The sequence below is a fragment of the Corvus cornix genome, chromosome 7, assembly GCF_000738735.6.
Source record: "Corvus cornix cornix isolate S_Up_H32 chromosome 7, ASM73873v5, whole genome shotgun sequence".
In the NCBI taxonomy this organism is placed as follows: Eukaryota; Metazoa; Chordata; class Aves; order Passeriformes; family Corvidae; genus Corvus; species Corvus cornix.
This window is the reverse complement of record NC_046337.1, coordinates 28,609,963-28,634,269: the sequence shown is the minus strand read 5'-3', so window position 1 is coordinate 28,634,269 and position 24,307 is coordinate 28,609,963. Positions and strand designations below refer to the sequence as shown.

Sequence of the window (24,307 nt, the reverse complement as noted above, 5' to 3'; positions counted from 1 at the left end):
AACCAAAAAAAAAAACCTCACCATCAACAAAAAAGAAAATTAACATCCTGAAATTGAGGAAAAAAAATAGTATTTCATCTCAATCTGTGATCCTGCCAGGGAGTTCCTTATTTTCATACAGGCAACAGAAAATGCCAGAGAAGCAAAGAGAAGTTTTCAATGGTTTTTCTAATAGAAGTAGTCAATTTCTGCCTTTTTCTATAGCTAAAAACATACTATAAAACCAAATGTATATGCAAGAAAAACATTAGGTTGAGAACCAATAATTATTAAACTAGGGTTCCAAACTTTATTTTAAAAAGTTATTACTGCAAACACTAAAATGACACACAATTAAAATACCTTATAAAAGGAGAAAATACTGATAGCAAAAAAAAATTAAACTAGACAAATTGTTTTGGAATGGAAATGAAATTCACATAGACTTAAATAACCAGATTTTATCCACAGCACAGAAATGCTGTCAGTATGTGGCAAAATGGCTTCAACTTTGTAATTAACGTATCTTCAAAGTTTATGCAACCCAGAAATTAAAGGTGACATTATCCCTTTAGCAGAAGTACGCTGGCTTTCAATCTGGGTTAGTAACTGGAATACATACAGTAGGCTGTGTTTCAGAAATCACCCTTTTGTCCTGTAACGGGGTATCTACTAAGAAAGGAAGTGCAGGGATAAAATTATTGTTTCACATGTTTTTACCTGACAAAAGTAAAAAATTTCATGTTATTACTTGACAAAAAGTAGTGGTATTTTAACTGGGAAACCTGCAGGGAAATGTCAGAAGTCAGGAAGAACATACCCTCGCTGTGACAGGTATGTTAGCAAAGCACACAGCTAAAAAACCCAGTGTTTTACAGTATCTGTAGAAGGTAGTGTAAAATTTTATCTTCCATTCTGTAATCTTTTCTAGGATGAAACTGATGACTTCATGAATACTGAGGTTTCAGACTCACAGACGAATGATGCAGAACACTTCTCACAGAATGCAACCTCAATTCCTAAAAGAGAGGGAAAAATACAGTGTTGTTTCTTCCATTCCAAAGTGTCCCATTTACTGCATTAGTAATGTTTCAATGAATAGTTACAGTCCACTTTATTGCATCAGCTGGACAGACTTGGTTCAAAAAGGAAAAACAGATTTTCATTATGCACCTAGGTGAAGCCCCCAGTGGAAGGAAATACCTTCCTTTATTTACAAGCATGGAATCTTAGAATGTGTTCAGAATTCTTTTACTAACAAAATAACCCAGTTTTGTTCATTGATCATACAGTCTTACTAAAGTATGTCAAGTTATTAAAGCAATTGTATCCTCTTTATAATTGGATGGGGAAAATTTGTTTTTACAAAGTGTACAGTGGAAAACTATTTAAGCAACTCTATTTTTTTCTTCAGCATTCTCTGTAATGTAGAGTAGAGCAATGCTTTACTATGGGTACTTACAATAATGTTTACATTAAGTTTTTGGTAGCTACCTGAGCTAAAGAACTGAAAGCTGTTTTATTTGTAAACTGAGAAATAGGCAATGGACTGTGCTTACATAATTTGTCAGTAGATGCCACTAGCTGCTGACAAAAGGATGGCAAGCTACAGAAAACACAGCTACCACTTTAGGTATTGGCACAAACAGATTTTAGGATACTTGTACAATTCTGTTTCTTCTTCCAAAGATCAAATTCTCTTATAGTTCCCCTATCTCAGCTGCTCTATATCCCAAATGCACAATGTCCATCTCATTTCCTCTTTACTTAACTATTGTCATACGACTCAAACTGTCCTTTTTTTTCTCCTAACCTTACTTCTTATCCCAGGCCTTTTCAGCACTAACTATTTTTGTTTTGTTAAACTTAACTTTTTCCCTCCCTTCTAGATCTGAGAGTTTCCTCATACAATCAGCTCCAGTTCATACACCTCTATCAGGATATCCAACCCACTATAATCTCAAGATGTAAGTCTCTTTCCATCATCTACTAACTCCCCATCACGTTGTGCATTGCTTTTCAAAACTTGAAGGTTCCATGCTCTTTAGTTTTCATGATGTCAACTTGACAGGATTTCAACCCCAACATATTTTCCTTTTTCTTTAGTTTAACTCCTATTAGCATAGGTCAGACACAAACACATTGTCTACTAAGAAAGTTATGCTCAGTTTTACACTGGTAGGCTTCTAACACTTGTTTAAAAAGCCACACCGGGGGATAAATCATACAGGTTAAGATAAAGCAGACAAGAAGTCGCATCTTAACGTACAACATATGCTACAAATCAGTGAGCTGTTTAAAGGCAATCAAGCAAGAAATTGACTCTAATTTTAAGATGTGCAAAACATGCATTTTCCCCTAGCTTCCTTTCATCAAAGTCCTAATTTTTTTTAAAAGTGTAAGCAACTAAATGAGGCAGCATTTTCACAGTAAATACATGCTTGAGCGCCTGCCAGAGTATAGCCCTATAAACACCAGCTACTGTAAATTGCACAAAATAGGGAGAAAAAAGGAAGAAGCTGTCAATAAAGGAATTAAAACAGTTTTCAGAAACAAAAATTATACATTGGAAGTACTGAAAATTTCATCCTTGTTGAAGGAAAACAATCCAAACCCATATAAATTTCAGGCAGTTAAACTAAAAAGAAAATGGTGATGGAATTTACATATACATTATCATTCAAGGAATGAATGACACTGATTATATAGAGTTCATTTTATGCAGAGAATTATTAGCAAGTGTCAAACTGCAGGAAGCAGCTAACTAATGCTGCAGGCTGTGCTAGATCTGAGCATGTTTTATTATTCACCAATTCCTAAATAGCAAACATTGCAATGAAACAACTGACCCCAAATTCCACAACCGGCAGCTGCTAGCTGGTATGTTGATGATGGATCTCAGCCACACAGGAAGGACTGGACAAAAAAAAAATTAATCAGTATAGATAGACTGGAGTGGCACAAATGTTTTAATAGTGAATGCTCCATAGGATCATCAAGAAAAGCAAGAACAGAGTTCAGAGAAAACAAAAGAAAAAAACCTACTGAACTGAAGTAAGAGCAAACTAACAGAAAAGGAGAAGTTTGTAAGGAGAACACAGAATGAAACAGCATGAGAAAAAGCATGCACCACCTGCACCTTCCCATGTTAATATCAAATGAGCAAGTATGGTTTCAGTGGAGTTTAAAATAGCCATTTTAGAGGCAACAGGCCTAGCTGCAGCTGGTGACAAGTCTCTTGGCAATCATACAACTAATAAGTTTAGCTTCAAATTTCTTCGACTAACATATCTTTAAACAAAAGGCTTAGTCTCTTTCAATTTCACTTACCTATACAGGAAACATGCTGTAATATTTTTTATTGTTTCAAACGGAATATCAGGCAATAATGTGCAGTACTAGTATAAAATAACTAAACTTTTCCCCAAATGATTACACCAGAACTCTTATGAAAGACAATTTACATAAATCTAATTGCATGTCTATCTACACAAACATTTATAAGCACACATTTATGTGTGTTATACACACAAAACACAAATCTTCCCTTATTACTCTTAACTTCAGAGAAAACCAGTGTGCTACATTCAGTTAAATTTACAAAACACTCACAACCCCAAGACCATCATGCACCATTATGATCTGAATGCAAATATCCATGAACTATACCACAAATGATACTTTACTATCTGGTACTGTTGATACCAGCCAAAAATACTGTTTGACACAGACTGTGGGAAAAGCAGTAACTGTGACAGACTAGAACCATGCCTATCCCTCAAAGGAGGCACTGCAGCTCAAAAAGGTAGATAAGAAAAAAAAAAAGCTAAAAGCATGAAACAAAACAAACCCTACTCACCCACTCCCCTCCATGTGCCAGAACATCTTACACTTTGCTCACTCTGTAGACTGCAACTGTGTGCTCAGTTCCTCATGCCTCAGGGGTCTCCCTCATATACACACAAAATATACAACCATTTACCAGGCCAATGCCTCAGAACTCAAAGATAACTGCTCAGCAAACCCAAAACTTAACTCACAGATATTTCTCTTGGGCCTGAAAGCAAAGATCACAAATTTCAATCCTCCAAGTTTCCACTGTTACTATAGACCACGTAACTTTTACTACCAGACACTATTTCACATATACCCTCTGGAAGCATCCAAACATTCATCTCCATATTAGACTATGATATAGGATCTGAAACATCCAGTAGAGAAGAGAAATCCTCTCCCTTCCTAAAAACAAAGTTATGTTAACCCTATCCATTTGTATAGATGTGAATATATGAAGTCACTTCCACATGCTCACCAACAGAACATTCTATTAACTGCCAAAAAAATTCAGCCTAAAGTAAATAATATTCAATATCATTAGCAAACACATGATCACAGGGAGGGTATTAGTATTTTTGATTCAAACCCGATCTTAAATACCAAATTAGGACCCCAAATTATTTACAGTTCCAAGTTGGAGAATGTTGTCCTCTAATTTTCATTTAGCACTATTAAAAACTTTGTACTAAAAATAGCATTTTATTGATGTAACTCAATGGTTACTACTGGGTATACTGATGGTAGAACAGAGAGAATGATCTGGTGTGAGCTGCATTTGAAAGCTGTAAGAAGTCTACAACTGCCAAAATATCTGGATACTGGCTGTAGCATCCTAATCTCACCACCTGACTTACAGCTCCTAGCACAAAGCACAGGAATTGCACTGGGAATGCAGAATGCAGGAGAAGCAATTAGCAGATTACCTTCAAGGTACAGTCATTACTTCAGGCACCTGCTTCTCTTACACAGCCACTACTTGGCAGTTTTCAAGCAGAGATATATTTGTTGAGGTATTTTAAGAAGACTACAGCCACCAGGCAGCCGTCTTCTGCAGCTGGGGAGCAGGTGGTAATGACACAGCCACTTGCCTAACACATAGCACTGTGCTGACATCATTTGACTTTTTCAATCATTGTTGAGAGCTCAGCCACACTGACAGACAATATAAGCTGATCATATTCATTATCTGGGAAACATATTCAAACTCCAAGTGGGTATGTGAAAATGTAACATGAAAATTTAAAAGGGAGAGTTATATTTCAGAACTACCAATTAGTAGTAAATGAAGCTAACTAAAGAAAACTTAAAGCCCAAAGGCTATTTAGCATCAAGCTGTAACAAATAAAATTATCAGAATTCAGGAAGCCTTTGGACGGGTTTAACTATCTGTGAATCTACTCGAGACCTGAACAAAGCAGGGTTTCAATTCTAGGTAACAAGACTTCTGAGAAAACAGGAAATACAGGGCACTTTAGTCCAAGACAACGCTTAGGTTACAGCCCCCTCTGCTGGCAATATCTGGTACTTATCGTTACACAATAGTCTAGAAAAAATGCTAAGAAAAGTAAAATTAATCAAAAATATGTGGAAAAGAGAGCTTATAACATGGCTTTTATATCCACTCATGTTTTTCACTTGCAGCTGATTAAGCACCTTTCACAGAAGAGGAAGTGCTATAATATCAAGTATAAATACTGACAACTTTAGATTTCTCTCATCAGGGCCAATCAGTTTTGACATTTTTTCATGCATGGTGTGAACAGCCTTATTAATTTAGATAAGTGGACCTTAAACTGGGAACCAAAAGAATCCAACGACTTCCATCAGGTGACATAGAATAATATTTAAATGGCCTTTCTAAATCAGAACTGCACAGAAAAACACCCAGAGGTGACTGACTGGAATGGTTTTGCATTCTCCATATTTCAAAATCTCAACTCTTCACAACATGAGGCACTTTTTTAAGGCTGAAGTAATGAATATGATATCAAGACCCAGAGAAAAACTAGGATTTGTAACCACCATTTCAAAGATCGGAATGAGGTTCACCATTTTCTCTCAACATGTTTCTTATTTGCAGTTTACTTTGTAGCTGTCTTAAAATAACTAGTCACGTTTTGACTTCTGAGTTTCCCCAAAAAGTTCCAAAATAAGTAACATGTTTGTCCCTCCGTAACAAAACTTCAAGTGAAGAAAAATCTCAGCTTCTCCACAAGGCTTCCCATTTCCTTATTTATCAATTCATTAATAAAAGACCTTTTCATCCATTCCCCTCTTGTCTTACTGTCACTGCTTCGAGAAAGATGACAGCAATACTGCCATGCTTGCTTTAACTATCTCAGTTTGATACTCACAGCTGCAGGCATGGCTATGTGACTCTGGACATAGGGCTGGTGATGAAGTGTTTGAACTCCATGATCAGAATACAGCTGGTACAAAAAAAATACAAAAAATTAGCACAAAAGCTTGTTTCACAATGTTAGTTTTTAAGCTTTTCATTTAAATTTAGATTCCTTAAAGCTTCAAACTGTGGGCTATGTTTATCTGAACTACTGACTTTTTAAAAACCACAATTTCAATATTTAAATCTATGTTTTCCCCACTGATCAGTAAAGTCTAGTAAACTTAGTTTATCTTCACCAGTGTCACAAATCACTTTCCTCAAAGTAGCAGCTAGAGAAGTAGCAGCTTCTCAATTACAAATTCATTTCACTCAGCTCTAATTGGGAACAGTGTTTAAATGTGTAGATTAACACATTGAAATGTAATTCTCAGCACTATCACACTAGTAAAATATTTACATACAAGTAATACAGACTGTTCTTGGAATTTTACATCATTTTTCCAAAATCTGACACACTGCTTCCTTTAACATGAACAAATTGCCTACCTGTAAACCAAGAGCCCTTTAAATATTCCTTAAATAATTTCATCTATTTTCTTAGTGCTCACAGGTTTCAGATCTCTGTACAAGTTTATATCTGATTCATGAAATACTAAAGGTAAAACAGTACTGTTAATAAGATTATGACTATAAAATAAATATCAAGATTCATGCATTTTCAAAAAGGAAGAAAAAGCCCCATAACCCAAGCCTTGTATTATTCAGTATCTTTGTAGGGAAATTAAATTACTTCAGTATTTCAGAATTTTCCACTTGAGATGTCTGAAATACCAGTTTTGGAACTTCTCTTGTAGAAATAAAATACCCATTTACTTTTGTAACAATACTTGATTACTGGTATTAATAATTAGATGTCCTCATTTAACATCTATTTCGGCCTCCCTGTTCATGAGGAATGAATACTTGAGAAGTACCAATTAATACCAAACTGAAATTGTGTTGTGATTAAGTTTTTCTGTAGCCATTTACTGTCATTTTAATATCCAATTATGAAGAGATTGAATGATTAAATATTCATTGTTTAGTTTTTTTGCTTCTATATCAGTAGCATTTCTAATGCTGTGGAGATTTTTAAAGTACAATAAAGCACTCAATTAATTCAGATCATCAGAATATTTAGAAACAAGCTTCTACTCACAGAATTACTTCAGGAAACTACTGTGGTTCAGGGATACTACACCAAACATGCCAAAGAATGAACTCCCATTTTACTTAAACATTACTTGCAAACAAAACCAATTGACAAGTCCTTATATGGCTGTCTGTAATCCATTTGTGACTCTCTAAAATATTTCAGAATCAAAGCATTCTCCTAGACAGGAAGAGAAATTCTAACTTGAGGACACCTGAAATTATTTAACAGCAACATAAGTACTGGAACCTAACTGCTCTAACAGCCAGTACTTAAAATAAAAGATTTTATTTTTCACTTGTAAATAAGCACTTCAATTCTCAGTACAATTTTTCACATTTTTAAAAATACCTCAGGAACTGCAGCTTCCATTAGGAGAGGTGGAGATATACATCCACCTTCCTGGTTAATTCCTATTGGCTGATAAAAGACTTCAGATGGTTGCAGATACAGGAGTGGAGGTGAAGAGGTAGGAGACTGAAATAAAACATTATTCTAATAAATTTTATGATTTAAGCAGGATGAAAAGAAAAGCTTATTTTACAGTCATCTTTGCTACATATAAACAAAATAAAGTTTTAAAAGAAAGTGCCAAAAAATCTTTGGTAACCTAAAGAAATTAAGTGAGAGGGAAGTAGATAGAAAGGTCAGGTAGGAGAAAAAAAAAAAGTCCTTTAATTTTATGTAGTTTTCAGATTTATTTACATTTTGGAAAGCTTTGTGAAATACTAAAACTTTTAAAATTCACAGTTAATCTCAAGATCACAGAAACATACTACAGTTAAATTTTCCATTCCAACACTGACAAAACAAGTTTTTCTTGTTTTAAAATAATTTCAGTATCTCCATAATTCAGCACCCTGATTTCAAAGCAGCAGATTGATCTATTAGAGTGGAACAGACTGAATAAGGCTGGCTGCTACTGAAGTAATAAGGCTGCATTGTAACAGTTCAAGCATAAGGAACTTGGCCCTCCTTTCAGGTTCAAACTCTTCAAGTTCCTCAAACATCAGTATTTCCATAATAAGCTGCTCTTTCATGGAATAGATAAACCCTCTCCTCACAATGACTAAGTTAACAATTTCTTCTTCTGGTTTCAAGGGTCTGGGTCTAATTTCACCCTGTGTGTGTCCACATGCTTCTGCTAACAATACTCCTATGAAACATCACAGTTAATACCAGTTAACGGGCAAGTTAATACCCATTTCTTTAATCAGGCAAAATTTAGCAGTTTTTACCTGCTTCTAAGAAATTTATTAGGTAATTTAATACAAATATTTTGCTAAATGGAAGGCAGGGGAAGATGTTTTCTTTAAGTCAGATTTATATTTAATGTTTCAACAGACACTATTTTATGCCTTTTGTTGTAGCAGTAAACATTGTAAATATATTGCTAAAATACAGCAATTAATACTCATTTCAACCAAGTTGTGAATAGTGGGAAATATCACTCTTACATAAGGCACAGCATACCTTTAAACTAGGTGAAAAATAATGGTAAAATGCTGCAGTAATGAACTGTATTTACCTGTGGAACAGACCACTGCCACTGACTTGAAAGACACTGTGTTGGTGCCTAAAATCAAACAAGAAGATGTCACTAACATAGTGAAGAACGAATGAATAGCCTTAGAACACTATTATTCTCAAACATGTAATTAATTCTCAACTAAAAAGAGGAAATACGATTTTCATTAAGCCCCAGATTATTCAGGAACATGGTTTTGTTTATTTCCACTCAGCCTCCAACTTGGCCATTTCACAAACTTCAAAAATACTTAAGTCAGATTCTCAACAGAGGTGCTCAGAGCACAAGAATCAACAGACCCAAGCTGGAACACTAAAAAATGTTGTAGCATTAAGGGAAAAGTCTTTTACCATGAGAAGGGTCAAGTATAGGAAGACGCTATCCAGAAATGTTGTGTGGAATGTATCATTGGAGCTACTTAAAACCCAACTGGACAAGTACCTAAGGAACCTGATCCAACCAGCCCTACTCTGAGCAGGAGTTTGGCTTAGATGATAAAAGGATGCTACCAAGCCAGATGTCTTGCAACACGAAAGAAAATGTAATTTATTATACTTTCATGCAGCTACATAAGCAAAACAGACTCTTCACTAGAATACAGTTTTCAATGAAGTTGAAATGTTTCACACTGCTACTATGAACAGTCCTTTTATCTCCTAAGAATAAACTGCAAATAGTACTGCATGGCTGGAGGACTAGTGATGGCCTGAAGATCATTTTAAAACAGATACCTGATAATGGTACGTAGGAGACTGATAAACAGGTGGAGCAACCATCACAGGTGAACTGGAAACAGAGCGAGACTTCAAAAGAAAAGAAGTTACAAATCTTAATGCAGCAATTTCATAAACTGTCACTCCTATTACACACAGCTCTGGAGCACTGTAATGCTGAACCACCTCCACTCCCTTCTGTGAATGATTTACCGAGTTTTAACCTACATTTAAGCTCCTTCAAACCCAGTGTTTCTAAGGGCCTATGTTAGATCAAACAAAAATCTCTGGCATATTCACTTAGAGCTTTTCAGAAAGCACTAGGCCATCACTATGTAGAGATAGTAAAGCTTACTCCTGGGCCAAGGCCCAGATTGATTATGAACTATCCCATTCTATAGGTCATACCAAAGCAGAAGTCTCCTGAAGAAGCAAAATAAACTGAAGTGATATTTAAAAAAAACAATTCACAAAATGAACAGTCTAATATAAGGAAGCCATTTAAACATCTAGTATGAGGCATAGCTGAAGAAACTGGAAGCAGGAGGGACTTGAAAACACTGCAGTTATCCTGCTCCACAGAAAAGCATATATACACCAAAATAAATTACTTACTGGCCATGGCTGCTGAATAGGAGATACTTCAGATGTATGAAAATAAGCCATTCCATTATGGTAAACATACGGATATCCACTCGAAGTGGTTAAGTACATTGTACCAGCTTCTGGTGACACAGCAGTAGTTGCATACATTGTACCAGCTTGGGGTGTTACAGCAGAACCTGGGATAAATATTTTAAAACTTATTTACAAATAAGTTTCTTTAGATGTGTACATCATAAAAAAAAGAAAATAATTTCTGATCTTTAGAGAAAGAAAACATTCAAAGAAAAGAACATGGAGCGGTGTGGCAATTCCCTCTCAAACACAATCATGAAAGCAGACGGCCACAGGATGCCTCCAGAGCTAGATAGGAAGGGCTGTAGAAGATGACATCCATATAAATTACTGAACAGAACACATAATATGGGGAGACTTCTCTAGAGGAAAAAGAAGGGAAAATTAATTCTGTAACTCAACCTGAATTCACAAAATAGTGATATTGTTTACATTGTGTTCTTCCTGATTTTTTCTGTGCTAAGTTAGGTTTAGTTTTTCATCTTGCCTTGAAAGGTAAGAGCCACCATTAAGTTCCATTTTATGAACAGACAGAACACTGCAGAGATCACCAGAATACTCAGTGGAAGACCAAGAAGAGTCCCACAGGAATTCAAGAGCTTTTATTGATAGTAAGAATTTGACTAATTCCTAGAAAAGCCTTAAGACACTTGGATACAATACAGCTGAAATACTATCCATAGACAGGCTAAGATGTTTGTTAGGAGAATGTTAAGCACACCTCAGAAAAACTAAAGGCTGTTGTAGCTCCAGTAAGCAATCTAGAATAGCACTTACTGGTATCTCAAACGAGGTGATCAACACAACCCCACAGCCAACAATCCTGTCCACTTTACTAACTACCAAGTACATTGCACAAACTTTCCACCAGTGTTGAATAAGTCTCTGGGAAAGAAAAATGAAATCTTCTCCATCAAACACAGAAAACTCACTGGGATGACAAAATACATTTTGATGCTGGGGAAAAGCAAACCAGGTGGCCCTTCCAGTATGTTCAAAGCTCTTACCACAAGTGGTCCTATGATGACAGAAGAGCTAAAAATCATTTTGCTTAATATGAAAGACAAGCACTATACATGTAGGCTATAGAGGACAACAGTATATTGTCTAGCTCTTTAATTCTGTTAAATATAATGGAATCACAGTTCTACAGTGATACTGCAAGTCTAGGTGTTCTGGCTTCATGAACCCCTGGTGAGCTGCAGTAGGACAAAGCATCCTGGTGACTGAGGTTAGGCACACTGAACATGAGAGCAGACACACTGAAACCAGGCCCTAGGATGTGTCTGGATGCCAACAGCATCTTATATCACAGATCTATCCTAGGCATGACAGACAACAGGTAGTGGAACAGGTCCACAGATCTCAAAAGAATGCAGCAGCTTTCTTCAAAAAGCTTTTTTAAAGATTTTTGGTTTAACCCTCTGTTGCCTCATGTCTCAACTAAAACACAGAGGTATGCCCCTTTCCTATCAATATACACATTCATCACAAGAGTCAGAGGAAAGAAGCCCCACAAGTCAGGCAAACACAATTGAGAAAGAAGAAGTCAAAGATGGAAAGTGAAACAAAGCACAGAAAGAAGATGGCATGCAATCTCTTGATGATGAATGAGCAAAGATCACACTAAATTTCTAGAGCAAAGAAACTACACAGTTGGAGCAAGTATTTCATTTTCCCCAGACAAATAATGCACTTATACAAGGGAAAAGGGCATAGCTAGGCATAAGTGGGGGAAGGAGGAGGCAAACCTCCTGTCTTCAGGAAGTGTGTCTCAGCAACAGCTTTAGCGTACACATTAGCTACTTCTAACAGACAGCATGACAGAAACTAAAGAAAGCTTCAGAATGAAACCAACATTCTTCTGTATTCTGGCCTCAGAATGAAGATGAGCAAAAGGATGGGTTTTTCCTAACTCTCTCAAAAGGTACCATACAACAAATACTGAAGCAAAGTCCCAAAGTACACTTCACTGCCTGTTGCACTTAAAAAGGAAATCTATTTCACATCTGACACATAGCCCTTACTGAGGGCTAACTCACAGATTGCATCTTAAAAGCTGGTATTTATAGCCTATACTTTCACTTTTAAGATCTTAGAACAAACAGCTCAAGAAGAGAGTGGGGACTGCAACCACCCATTCCTTATGGTTTCTCTCGAAGAAAGAAAGATGCAACAATCCTGATGGATTTTGGTAACAAATAAATCAATGGATAACAATGCAACTAACCAACAGCTCCTGCTTTATCCTGTAGAACCTGTGAGGACACTCTAAATGTTCAGATTTAAGGTTCTGCCAGGCAACTTGAGTTTTCATTCAGTTTGTTCCTAGATAGGTAACTCTCTCCAATACAGTAAAAGAAACAACATATTGAGAGGTTAAAGAACCAAGAGACCATAAACCTATTTATTCCAACATTTCCACTGGCATGCATTTACTTCCACTGCAAACCATTCAGAGCATATTCCGCATGCAGCATTAGTGCGGTGCAAGACCAGGCACATCTTGGTTAAAAACTTACATCGACAATACACAAACGCAAGTAAAAATACATACGAGCATTAGGACTCCGCACTTGTTTTCTTATTGCTGGGCCAATATTCAATTTCTTATCCTTATAGCTGAGTTTTTTAGCCTAGAATTAAAAAAGAAGACATTATTATTTTCTACACAAATCTAGGCATCTGAGAAGGGAAAAATCACAAGTAGACAAGGTTCTTTGTAGGTTAGATACACTGCGCATGAGAGCAGTTATGCTGAAACCAGACCCCAGGATATGTGTCTGGAACCTGGCGAAACGCCTCAAGGTCTGTTTTTAATACTAACACATATTTAGAAGACTGCAACATAAAAGGAAATTCTGGAGACATTACTCATAATAGAAGAGTAGGACAAAAAAAAAAATCAGAGGATTATCAGAGTTTCATATAAAAAGAAATTCAAGAGTTTAAAACAAAAACCCATTAATTTCATACATAAATTGAAGCCTAGAAACTCATCTTAAGATAGAGAAAGACCCAGATGCTACACAAAATTAAGATTAATACAAAATAGTAGAAATATGCTGAGATGAAAATGGTGATAGAGCTGTAGGACATCTAAATTAAAGGACTTAGGGCAGGCAAAGTAAGACATCAGTAAGACTTCACATGAAGCAGCTTTCCACTTCCAAAAGGAACAAAAATCCTAAGCCATATTCAAAATGGTACTCAGTACCACTGGTGTTTAGTTTACAGAAATAAAGCAATTAAAAAAAAAAAAAAGCCAGGGCAAGAAAGCCAGCTGACTCAAGAAGTTCCTGCTTATATACCTTTTTAGCACCACCAACTTCAAGCAAAGGTTTGGAATTTCCAACATTTTAACCAGCCTTCTAATTGTGAGAAGGCAATTTGCATGTCTCAGGTGCCATCTTCTCAGTTTTTTTTCCCTGCACCTTGATACCCTCACATGAATGACTAAATCCTGACTGACAGCTGTCTCCAATACCTTCCAATCAAAATACAAGAGCACACATTTCACAAAACAAAATGAACTGAAGACCCAACCATATCTCAAGGGAAGCTCTACAAGGAGCATTGAGACAGTAACATAGCTAAGAGAAACAAAAATTACATGACTCAAGCTTCATCATTGAAGACTTCAAGGGAACCTAACTTATTAAAAAGAATTACATCAGGTCTGACAAACATATCAGAATAAAAGACAGCAGTTATCTTCCTAATTTCCATACAAAAATCTTGACAGCAGTGAAATCTGAAAAATTTTCTAGCTCTACATATACTATAGACCACATATAGACTAAGAAAATAAAGACCAATGTTGAAGTCAAGAACAGTACTATGAACTAGAACTTCCATCCTTAGTTCCAGAATATCTCAGTATAAATCTTATCTTAGATCTCTTTAAACCATTTTATTAACTATCAGACCAAGTTCGTCTTCAAATGTAACTTGGTAAACAGAGGACCAGACTACTCAGGCCTAGTATGAAATGAATTATTCCATTTAAGAGACAAACACCATGGAGACTTATCACTTACATCTTGTAAAATCTTCTGTGCCTCTTCTTGGGTTTCAAATGTAACAAAGCCATACCTAAATAAAAATGACAGCAGCTAAGCCTCTAAAGTTTGTATTTACAAACAGCTTATTGTTACTTCATGTACAGTAAAAGTGACATCACAAGGTAAACTAATGAGCAAAAAAAAAGTAAAGAACTATTCTTAGCATATTCCTTATTACATTCAAGTATGTGGCAGTATATCACCATGAATGACCAGCTGTTCTTGTTACTCAGCCTATGTCTTAAATTCTTTCATTGCTATTAATCAAAGATTTTGATCTAAACCTTTCACTTGTTGTGGTGATCAAAGATGAGACACTTGGGATTTTTTTTTTAAAGTTAATATTATACTGTAATTCATTGTACAGCTCCCACCTACTTCAGCAACAACTGTGAATGCTCCACACTTCCACAAGCACAATCCGCTATTTTAAACTGAGTTCTGAAAAAGCAGTGATGCAGAGATAGCCATTATCTATGAATTTTCCTGTAAATCAAACAGGCTTTCTACACAATTCCTGCTTTTCCAAAACCCCTCAATTCTTTCCCAGAGTAATCTTGGTGGCACCACCAGTACAAAGGAAGTATCTGAACGTATACAATACATACATAAGAAAACCCAAAAACCCTCCCTCACCCCTCCCCCCATTAAATCTGACTTCCTAAATTTCGTACCTTTTTGAAAACTTTGAGTATTTCTCTACATGATTTGTTAGGGTCATAGCTCATTTCTCAGGGTCAGATTACAGAAGGTATGAGCCTCTGCCATTCCTACTGGCAGATCAGATTTTGCAATACAAGGTATCATTCTTCGTGAGCATTTGCATGCTAATTTAAATACAGAGGCTCAGTAAATCTCTGACCAGCTGTACTTTCAAATTTGTGGGCTTTCCTTGTATTGGCTTCTCTAAACAAACCTGGAAATATTTGTCTTCAAAGACAACAAAGTATCTTCCTGCTTGGGACCACACCTACACAGACTTTTCATTCTGTGGACTGTCTGGACAATAAACTAATAGACAATCACAAATTCATAAGTTTTTTAAATCACTTGTCAAGGAGAAGCAATGAAGCCTGTGCTTAGATTTCAACACAAATCCTAACAGCATGGAAAATAATTAATTTTCAACATATCTGCTGTGAGGCACATGTTGGCAATCACAACTGCATAATTATTATGGGTTATATGGACACACGCTGCAATTCTCAAGTACTTGGAATTTAGTAAAAGAGCAAGAGGTTGGTGACAGATCTGGGACCAAAGTTCCTGATGTCATGCAAGTGCACACTGTGCTAAGAACTGCAGCTCAGCACGTAACTTGCTGATACATGCTAAGCTCTGACAGCATTAAAATGGTCCTTAATGCTCAGGAGAGAACATTAGAGGTGCACACTCTCATGCACATTTACTTTCGGCTTCAGCCCTCTTTCCCCCCTTCTCTGGCAGTGCACTTCCTCATCTTATTTACATCGCCATCCTTTGGGTTACAGCAATAATTTTACTATGCAATCTTAATCTTTCTCCATATTTGCTCTTCAGCATTTCTCTTACTGGTGACTTCCTGTCTCAGTCCCCCTTTTATGTAATCATGATTTAGTGTCAGATTTGCCCCCTATGCTGCTGTTCCAAAAACCTTCACACAAAAATCTGTTACTGCCATGCATTCCAGCACAATCAGGTGTACCTCAGCTCTTCCTCCACTTTAGGCTCCTTTCCATACCAGCTTTCAGCAATAAATATATTTAATAACTAAATAACCTTGCTAGGATAATCTACTTAAGTAATAAGTCATTAAGAAAACTTGAAAAACTGGAAACTATTTATTTTGTCCTAGTTGCACACAGCTTCATCTTATAACAACATGACTAACAGAGTTTTAGTTATGCAAATTTGAGACATTTATATAGAGATATTAAAGAGCAAAACCAGATTTTTGCATACATGGAATAACTGAAATATCAATGATAAAATATTACAAACTATAAAAATCAATCAAATTTACTATAGTCAGGTTTCTGGTATTTTTGATTTCCACAACACACTTATTCTACTATACCAACCCCTTTGACACTCCAGCTCTGTCATTTATTATCTTCACTTCTGTCACACTGCCATACTGAGCAAAAAACTTCTTCAGGTCATTTTCATTAGTCTAGTACAGTAAATGAAGAAGGGCGGGGGGAAAAGGAAAAAGTTGGTTTGCATAGTTAGTCAATTAATTCAATTAATTGGTTCAATGTTTACCATAAGACTATTAATGGACATACTTTGGATGAAGCTTGCTACAAATTAATTATAACCCTGTATATGAAGACAGAAGAACAAGCAAGTATGAGCCTCAGGGCCCATTTAACTACCGCATTAATTATTCAGCAATAATTCTAGAAAGCCATTAGAACTTCTCATTAGTAGATTTATGTAACAACTGCCCTTTTACAGTCAAGATCACTGAAGCAGGTGTACTAGATCTGAATTCTAGTTTGTTAATTACATGCTAGAGCAGTTTACAGTATGAAAAATCACTGCCATACTTTCAACTGCAACACAGCAGAGGATGTAGGTTTTCATAAAAGATACACACAGGCCACATAAATGAAAAAAAATCCCCCTAAACCACAGTGATTCAGTGGTCAAATCCATTGAATACAACATGATCCCTCTTTCTGAAGTAGTTTTAACATGAGAGTCTGCAAATACATGCAGGCACACTATAGGAACTCCCACTCATAAGTAAGAAAATGTTATTTCAATGGAGAGTGCTCTAAGTGACCTTGGAAGGAACTGCCCCCTTCCAAGTATGCAGGGAATAAGTAAGTTTCTAATGCAAAGGCTCACCTAAGCCATGTGAATACCCCTCTGCCTTCTATGAATCTTTTTTTACAACATAAGCATGTATCACATATGGTGTCCTAAACACCACATTTGAGATTTAAGTTTTGTTCTACATAGCCCTCAAATAATGCTACACCTAACACCGGAAGAAGCATGGTTATGTGCATGCATCATTCATCTATACTTCTTAATGTATACCATGAGTACTGTTTTGTTTCTAAGTGAATGACTTTGATTGATTGTATACAATTCAGTGAATCCTGTCCAGTACATCAAAGGTTTATTGCCTCATCCAAGTCTGAAATTGATCAGTGCTCAAAGTATCATCCAAGGACATGAGGGCTTGCTACACAATACTATGAATTCGGAAAGACAAAGGTTTATGTGCAGAGCAGTGCATTGATGGGGAATAAGAAGGAAATACTGTTCTAAGATGCACAATGAAACCTGCAAGTATCTGTACAAACATGGTATTTAGAAACTTATGACAAACACGTTTAGGACTTGCCTTTTCCCGCTTATAAGACAAAAGCACTTGTCAGATTCTTTAAGGAAGGTAAAGGCTTAGCATTAGCATACGTCAATGACACATGGCCTGCACCACTAAAGAAAGAGCTCTCCAGACCAAGATGAAAATGTTCCCAACTAACTTCCCTTGCTGAAATGTTTCTCTGAACTTGAGGGACCAGATGTTTCCTCTTACTAACAGGAATCACTGCCACAGTGATGGACAAAATGGCAAAATCATGAAAGAGTTTTTGTGAAAAAGCGAATAAGTTTTTGTTGACTAAGTAACTCCCTTTTTCACAAAAATAAAGTCAATAGCTTTTCCATCACCCCAGCTGACTTGAATAAGATCTTTGGTGTAAAAAAAAAAAAAAAACAAACAAACAAAAAAAACCAAACAAACCAAAACAAGAACCCCAATACTTTTTGCCATGAGATTCCTGGTAGAAAGCAATTCAAGACTGACATATAAATGAGAATTAGATCAGAAATTTAAGACTGTATTTGATATAAAGAGTTATACCAAATGGAAGAGCAACTAAAATGGCTATAGAGGTTTCAGCCCTTTTATTTCCTCTCCCCTCTGCAAAAAAATTCCATCTTCTTTATGATTACAAACATGCTTAAACTGCTGTTGAAAATACAGTTTCATAATAAATTTTGAACTATTAGCAACTGAACCAAGTTGAGACCCTTCAAAATGAACAGTAAGTATGATAATTAATAAAAATATTGATGTTAGACAGGAAAGTATTTTAACCTTTGAAACTGCAGTGAAGACAGAACAGAGAGAGAGGTCTTTTTATAGCTCCAGTAATTTGCTTGCTATTGGTGCAAAAAACTACTGTTCCACTTTAATAAAGCCCAAATGTACTGAAGGTCTTGTACATCTTAAAATATGAACACCCCTATTTGAATTAGCCAAGTAAGATAGAAGATTCTGGAATTTCTTGCATTTGTTATGCAAAATAGTCTGAGTGAACTGTCAATTCTTGTTCCTCTTCAAATGAGTCAGCACTCAGAAGGTCTCAGCCTAGGAGGATTAAGGCAAAGAAGATACTCTTGGTGGAAACAAAGCAACAGCTAAGCAAACCAAGCACGTTTTGCAAAAGTCAACGGCTTAATTAATGACCTAAAGCAGGAAGAAAGAAAAAACCTTAACCCTAAGCATGTCACAAATATTAAAAGCAACTGAACAAGGTAAGAGTGGCTCAATGTTCACTGCTATTTGAGGATTTTAGGGAATACACAAAGGCACAAGCATTCTAAGAATTAAGAGCAATACTGCAAATTACCCAGAGAAGCTTTCATACTTCTTTTAAAAACAAACTCTTGACTTTAAGAAAATTACTGTGGTGAGGAATACACCACTATAATTCTTTGTGTAAACCAGAAGTGTTAGAGGAACAAAAGCTACTGACTGTGCTCCACTGGCCATATGAAACATTGTGACAGTTCATTAAATTACACTAAGTGGTATACATAAACAAAACCTTGTACATATTTTCTGCCATCAGCTCTGTTGATAACAAAAGCTAGCTTCTTTGAAAAAATAAAAGTCTGAAAAAGTGGTGTGTCAAAAGCTTCTAGCAGCTAAGTGTACAGTCAACTTTGTTAGGCAATTATGCAAATCAAGGCTTAAGGCTTTATTCTCTACTGTAGATTTGGATATTGTAGTGAAGAGGACTTACCAACTAAACAAATACACATGACTCTGTCTCTCTTTTTTCCCCTGTTGATTTTTATATGGTTATAAATTATAATTTAGCAGCAAAAAGAGGGAAGAGTACCTTAAAATCAATTCCTCCAACAAAGACACGATTTGGAGTAACTGTTCCAAACCTTGGAGAACCGATCAAATTATTTAACCTCACCGGTGACACAGGGTTGGGACATGAAGGTAAAGATTCTGTTTGCATCTGATCAGTGGCCTGCTGATTGAAACAAAATATTTTCAAAATCTTACAGGTTATTTGTCAGTAATGAAACAATTTGTCAGTAAATGAAACAATTCTCAACAGAGAATACATACAGAATTTCTTGAAAGGCACAGCAGATGCTGAACAACTGAACATTAACCATGTATTTTGATTCAGAATGTAGCTCAGTGTTTAAACATAAGCTCAGTCTTAAGCAATTCAGTAACTTAGTGAATACACTACAGTCTGAAGTCCAACATCAAACACTCTTCTAAATTGGACACCAATCTTGGCTCAATTTACACAGCACCCTGCCATAAAAATTTCAGGTTATGAATTCTACTACATAGAATATAATATCTTTTAGAAGCCCTTATTTTAAGCCAATATAGAATAGACATTTTTAACTCAATCTGTCCTCTCACACACATCTACATAACTCTCTTCTCTGCAACAGCCTCTGGTTCATTTCCCAAGCACCCATAATTCCCCCACATAAAATCAACAAGCTCCACACACCCGATGAGAATAGGTCTTGAAGACTGGTACTTTAATTCAACACTCTCAGCCAACAAACACAGCACACAGTGGTCTGAACAGAATTTCCCTCTGCAGAAGAGCAACCAGATTGCCCTTGCCCCAGTAAAGGAACATAGTACAGTGGGATCTTCATGGAAATCATTACTTAGTGAAGCCTGCCTGTTGTTTAAACTTCCAGCATGCTTACACCTGTGAACCGTAAAACAATTTTATTGGCAGCTCTTCTCGAAACAAACTAACACTGCCTTAAAAAGTCAACCCTAACTGTGAGATAATAGCTGTAAAGCAGCCATATTGTACTGTCACTAACTTCTCCAATAGGATTACTTGATATTTCTTTATCTACCTAAGAATTACTCCTACTAATTTTAAGTAATGGGTTAACAGTATTATTTTGGATATCTTAAAGGCAATAAATCCAGCTTGGTTCACACAATTTTAGTTTTAAACAAAACACAGGTCATTGCCGAATTTACTAAAACACGCACACTTGGTGCGGAGGAAAACCCGAGGTCGTTAACCTGATTTGCTCAGGAGAATCTAGTATGCATCTCTCCGACTAACTAATAGAATACTAACCTAGAGTACTGACTAACCTGAACAAACCCCACCTCTAAGGGGCAAGGAGCAGAGTCACTACAGTCCCCAAGAGGACTGGCTTTTGCAGCAAACAGCCCCTGAGGGACAAAGCAGGTTACATTCTGCATCTCTCACACCAAAGACAACACTCTTAACTGTGCAAGCATCTGGCAACTGTGCTCAGCATGAGAACTTCTGGATTCAACTATAATAATGAGCAGCTGACACAACGGCCAAAATTTATTCCTTACCTCAAAGAGCCCAAATTGCATTTTCTCCATACACATTTTAAGAGTTGATTTATTAAAATAAACCACAAATACAAAAACCCCAACGGAAGAAATGAAGAATTAAACACACCACTTATGAACTCCCAATAGTAAATACAGTAAATCCCAGTAAGTTTTAAGTGTGACATGTTAAAATTTGTATTGTGATAACCACCTCTTTATCACCAGTGTGGCAATAAGAAAACAGTATTTGGAAAAAAAAGTGCCAACAGCACATCACTTGCCTAAATACTTGTTTCAACTGTTTTTTAAACTTCCTTCTTTATCACTTTCCCCAAATAATACGGATATATATATTCATCAATATGTTTATGGATTATTTAGTACGTCTGGCAAGTGCTCGTTAGCAAATCACTATTTTCATTTTTACACTGAACACACCGACGGTCAGACAACCTAACTCCACGAAGGCCTGGTGATCAGGCGCACGTAGGTGCCTGAACACCTCTATTTTCCACAGTCCGTGTGCTGTAAGGTCCGAGGCAGAGCCCGCTGCCCCGGTACCGTGTCCCGCACACGCGGGGCCGTCAGCCGCTTCCCCACAGCCCGAGGCCGCCACACACAAAATGGCGGCCCCGCGCGGGCGGGCGCGAGCCGGGCCGCCCCAGCCGGACGGCCCCGCTGCCCGCCCGCCCTCCCACCCTCCGGGGCGGCCGCCCGGCCCCGCCGGGCTCCTCACCGCGCCCTCGGGATCCATCGGTCCTCGCAGCCGCCTCCTCGGCCCCAGCACGTTCCCGGCACGCGTCGCGCTCCCTCAGCTCCGCCTCGCGCCCGGACGGGCCTGCAACGGGCGGGGGGAGGGGGGCACAACCTGGCGGCGCGTTTAGCAGAGGAGTCAGAGCGGCCCTTCCTCACCACAGAGCCCCGCCTCAGCCCGCCTTCCCCGGAGAAATCACCCCTTTCGCAAATTACTCTCCTCGGGGGCCCCCAGTACTCTGACGGGATCCCTGCGACGAGGCGGCTGGGGACGCTTCTGCCGCCACCACTGCCCAGCGCCTCCCCACCTCGAGGCCCTGGGGCTGCCGGTCCACCCGCACCTCCCGGAGCGAGGAGCTCGCGGCCGCTGCGGTGCCCGGAGCCCCGGCCGCTTGTGCCGATGCCCCAGCGGGTCTCGGGCGGCCCGGCTGCTCTGCGCTCCCCTCCCCTCAGGTACCGTGGCACCGGCAGCCTCCGCGCAGCAACAGCGCCGGGATGGCAGCTCTGAGGAGAGCGTCGGTAGCACCCTTCGGAACCGCGCTTTAATGCCCTGAGGCAGCCCAGGAACCTCCGTCTACCAATTTCCCAGCACCTCAGAAGGCAGGAAGTAAATCCCACCTGGGTTTTTATCCTTCCAGCTAGGGCGTGAAACAGGGAGGAAAATACGGTCATGCATTTCACCTGGCCTCTGTGGGAAAAATACAAAAATGCCCAGGGAGGCAGTCACCTGTGTCTGGCTTACCAGGCCATACTTGATGGGCGTCAAAACATAGTTTAGGCTTTACAGCTGTCAACATGAAGTAGAAGTCCTTACTTCAATTCAAAGAGTCTTCCCAAGGTTTCCAAAAGACTCTCGAGTACACAGGCTGGTTTGAGAACAGCTGTGGGTCTAGGATGACCTTGGGGATACAATTTGGGGTCTGCTAGAGAGGGCTAGAAAATAACACTCACCTTCGTGACCACTCCCCAAAATACTCCAACTCAAAATACTCTTTTTTGCGCCCTTACTGAACTGGAGGAGAAGCATCAGTAGTAATGCTTTTGTCAAGTGTACTTCTGTGGTCATTTACTGAACAGCACTACAACTTGCTCTCCTGTTCCGTAATTTCATCCTGTCTGCAAATGCATTTCACCCTTTGAATATCTCTGCTGTTAAACAGGTCTGGAAAAAAAAGTGACTCAAATGCCAAACTCGTAATTGATGCAGGTACGAAGATACAGCCTGACAAAAATCCTTGATCTGATGACAACAAGAGCTGGTATGCAGAAAGTGTGTGCTGGGAGAACCACGCCAGTGGGAAAACTGTTTTTCAAAGTGATCAGACGTGCACAGGCTAAATCACTGCAGCTCAACTCTGAGACTCAATGTCAGGATCACTACTATCCTTAGTTACATTCATGGTTTACTTTCTCTTGGTGCTTTAAAAGAAAGACTTCAAGGAAGATTATCTTGACAATATCTACAATATCTTTTAGTTGAATTCAAATATCTGTATCTTGCTTAAGTTCACTTTATGCAAATGATACCCATCCCACCTAAACCAGACAGCCCTTTACATCATTTAACTCTCCTTGAGGCACGGCACAGACCCGCGGTCCTTACGAAACCCTACACTGCTCCTTAATTTTTTGGTGCTGCTTCAACATCTGTCAGCTTCTGCAACATTACTCTTATCACAGACTAAAAAGCCACAATCCAAGAAGAGTTTCTAATAATTCTGTGCCTGTAATATATAACAATATAATGCTTAACTCTTAGTATTGATTTTTTTTTTTTTTAAGATGAGAAAACTGTATAAAAGTAAAGGCAATTTTAGCAGAGCTGATGGGGTTTTGTACAAGTACTTATTTTGTGAGATTACAGAACTCTGCTGAATTGCATTCATTGACTTTTATGAATATTTATCAGACAGCAACAAAGCTTACCCTGAGAACAGCACTACATTTTAATGATGTGAAAGGCAGAATAGCCCAAGCCTTTCATGTACTTCCTGTCTTCATTTGGGGAATTTAAAGTGGGAACAGCTGAAAGAATAAACAAACATTCAGAGACGTGAAAGTGTATTGTACATAGTTTTAATTGTTGTATCTTCTACATCATACCTCCTTCTTTAGTTAAAAAACCTAAATCTAGGACATTTACATTTAAAATAGGACTTTTGCAAATAAATGAGAAAGATTGAGCTGTTTTTTATTGTGATGATTTAAAACCTGAAAATTCAACACACCTATAAATGTAACAAGATTACAAGTAGAGCTGGTGAAAAATACTGCCATGCATACAGCATTTGAATATCACAACAAAGGCTGCTGGGCTGCCCTGGTACTGCATGGCTGCTTCATTAAGGGAATTGTATCTTGGCTGAGGGAGCCACTCCCGAAGGAAGTCAGAAGTGTAACTGTTTTTCCTGATTCCACATGTTGGCAATATATACAGCATGAAATAATCTCCCCTGTTCTCTCCCACAAATTAAAAGGCAGTACTGGACAGTAAAAAGGCAGTAAAAGACAAGAGTCTGACTATGCTGGCTACTGTAGGCTTTTGACTTTTGTCCCTTTTTTAGCATTAGAGAAAGTTAGAGGTTAAGTGAGGAAAAATAAGCTGAAAA

General features: G+C 37.8%; 1 protein-coding gene across 2 annotated transcripts; it reads right to left on the bottom strand.

Moving 5' to 3' along the window:
- Positions 1-21,765, bottom strand: BOLL (boule homolog, RNA binding protein). Of its 2 annotated transcripts, none has more exons than XM_039555572.1 (12): positions 21,682-21,765; positions 19,465-19,608; positions 16,396-16,487; positions 14,312-14,366; positions 12,829-12,907; positions 10,209-10,375; positions 9,612-9,683; positions 8,881-8,928; positions 7,704-7,829; positions 6,171-6,245; positions 2,829-2,895; positions 1-998 (listed from the first exon to the last, which is right to left on the bottom strand). In XM_039555572.1, exons 1-11 carry the CDS (start codon positions 21,697-21,699, stop codon positions 2,878-2,880), a joined length of 894 nt encoding a protein of 297 aa, XP_039411506.1. In that variant the 5' UTR covers positions 21,700-21,765; the 3' UTR covers positions 1-998; positions 2,829-2,877. The 2 variants fall into 2 exon arrangements, with proteins under 2 accessions (XP_039411506.1, XP_039411507.1); XM_039555573.1 differs by having other exon boundaries at positions 19,465-19,605; positions 21,682-21,750.
- Positions 21,766-24,307: the final 2,542 nt, after the last annotated feature.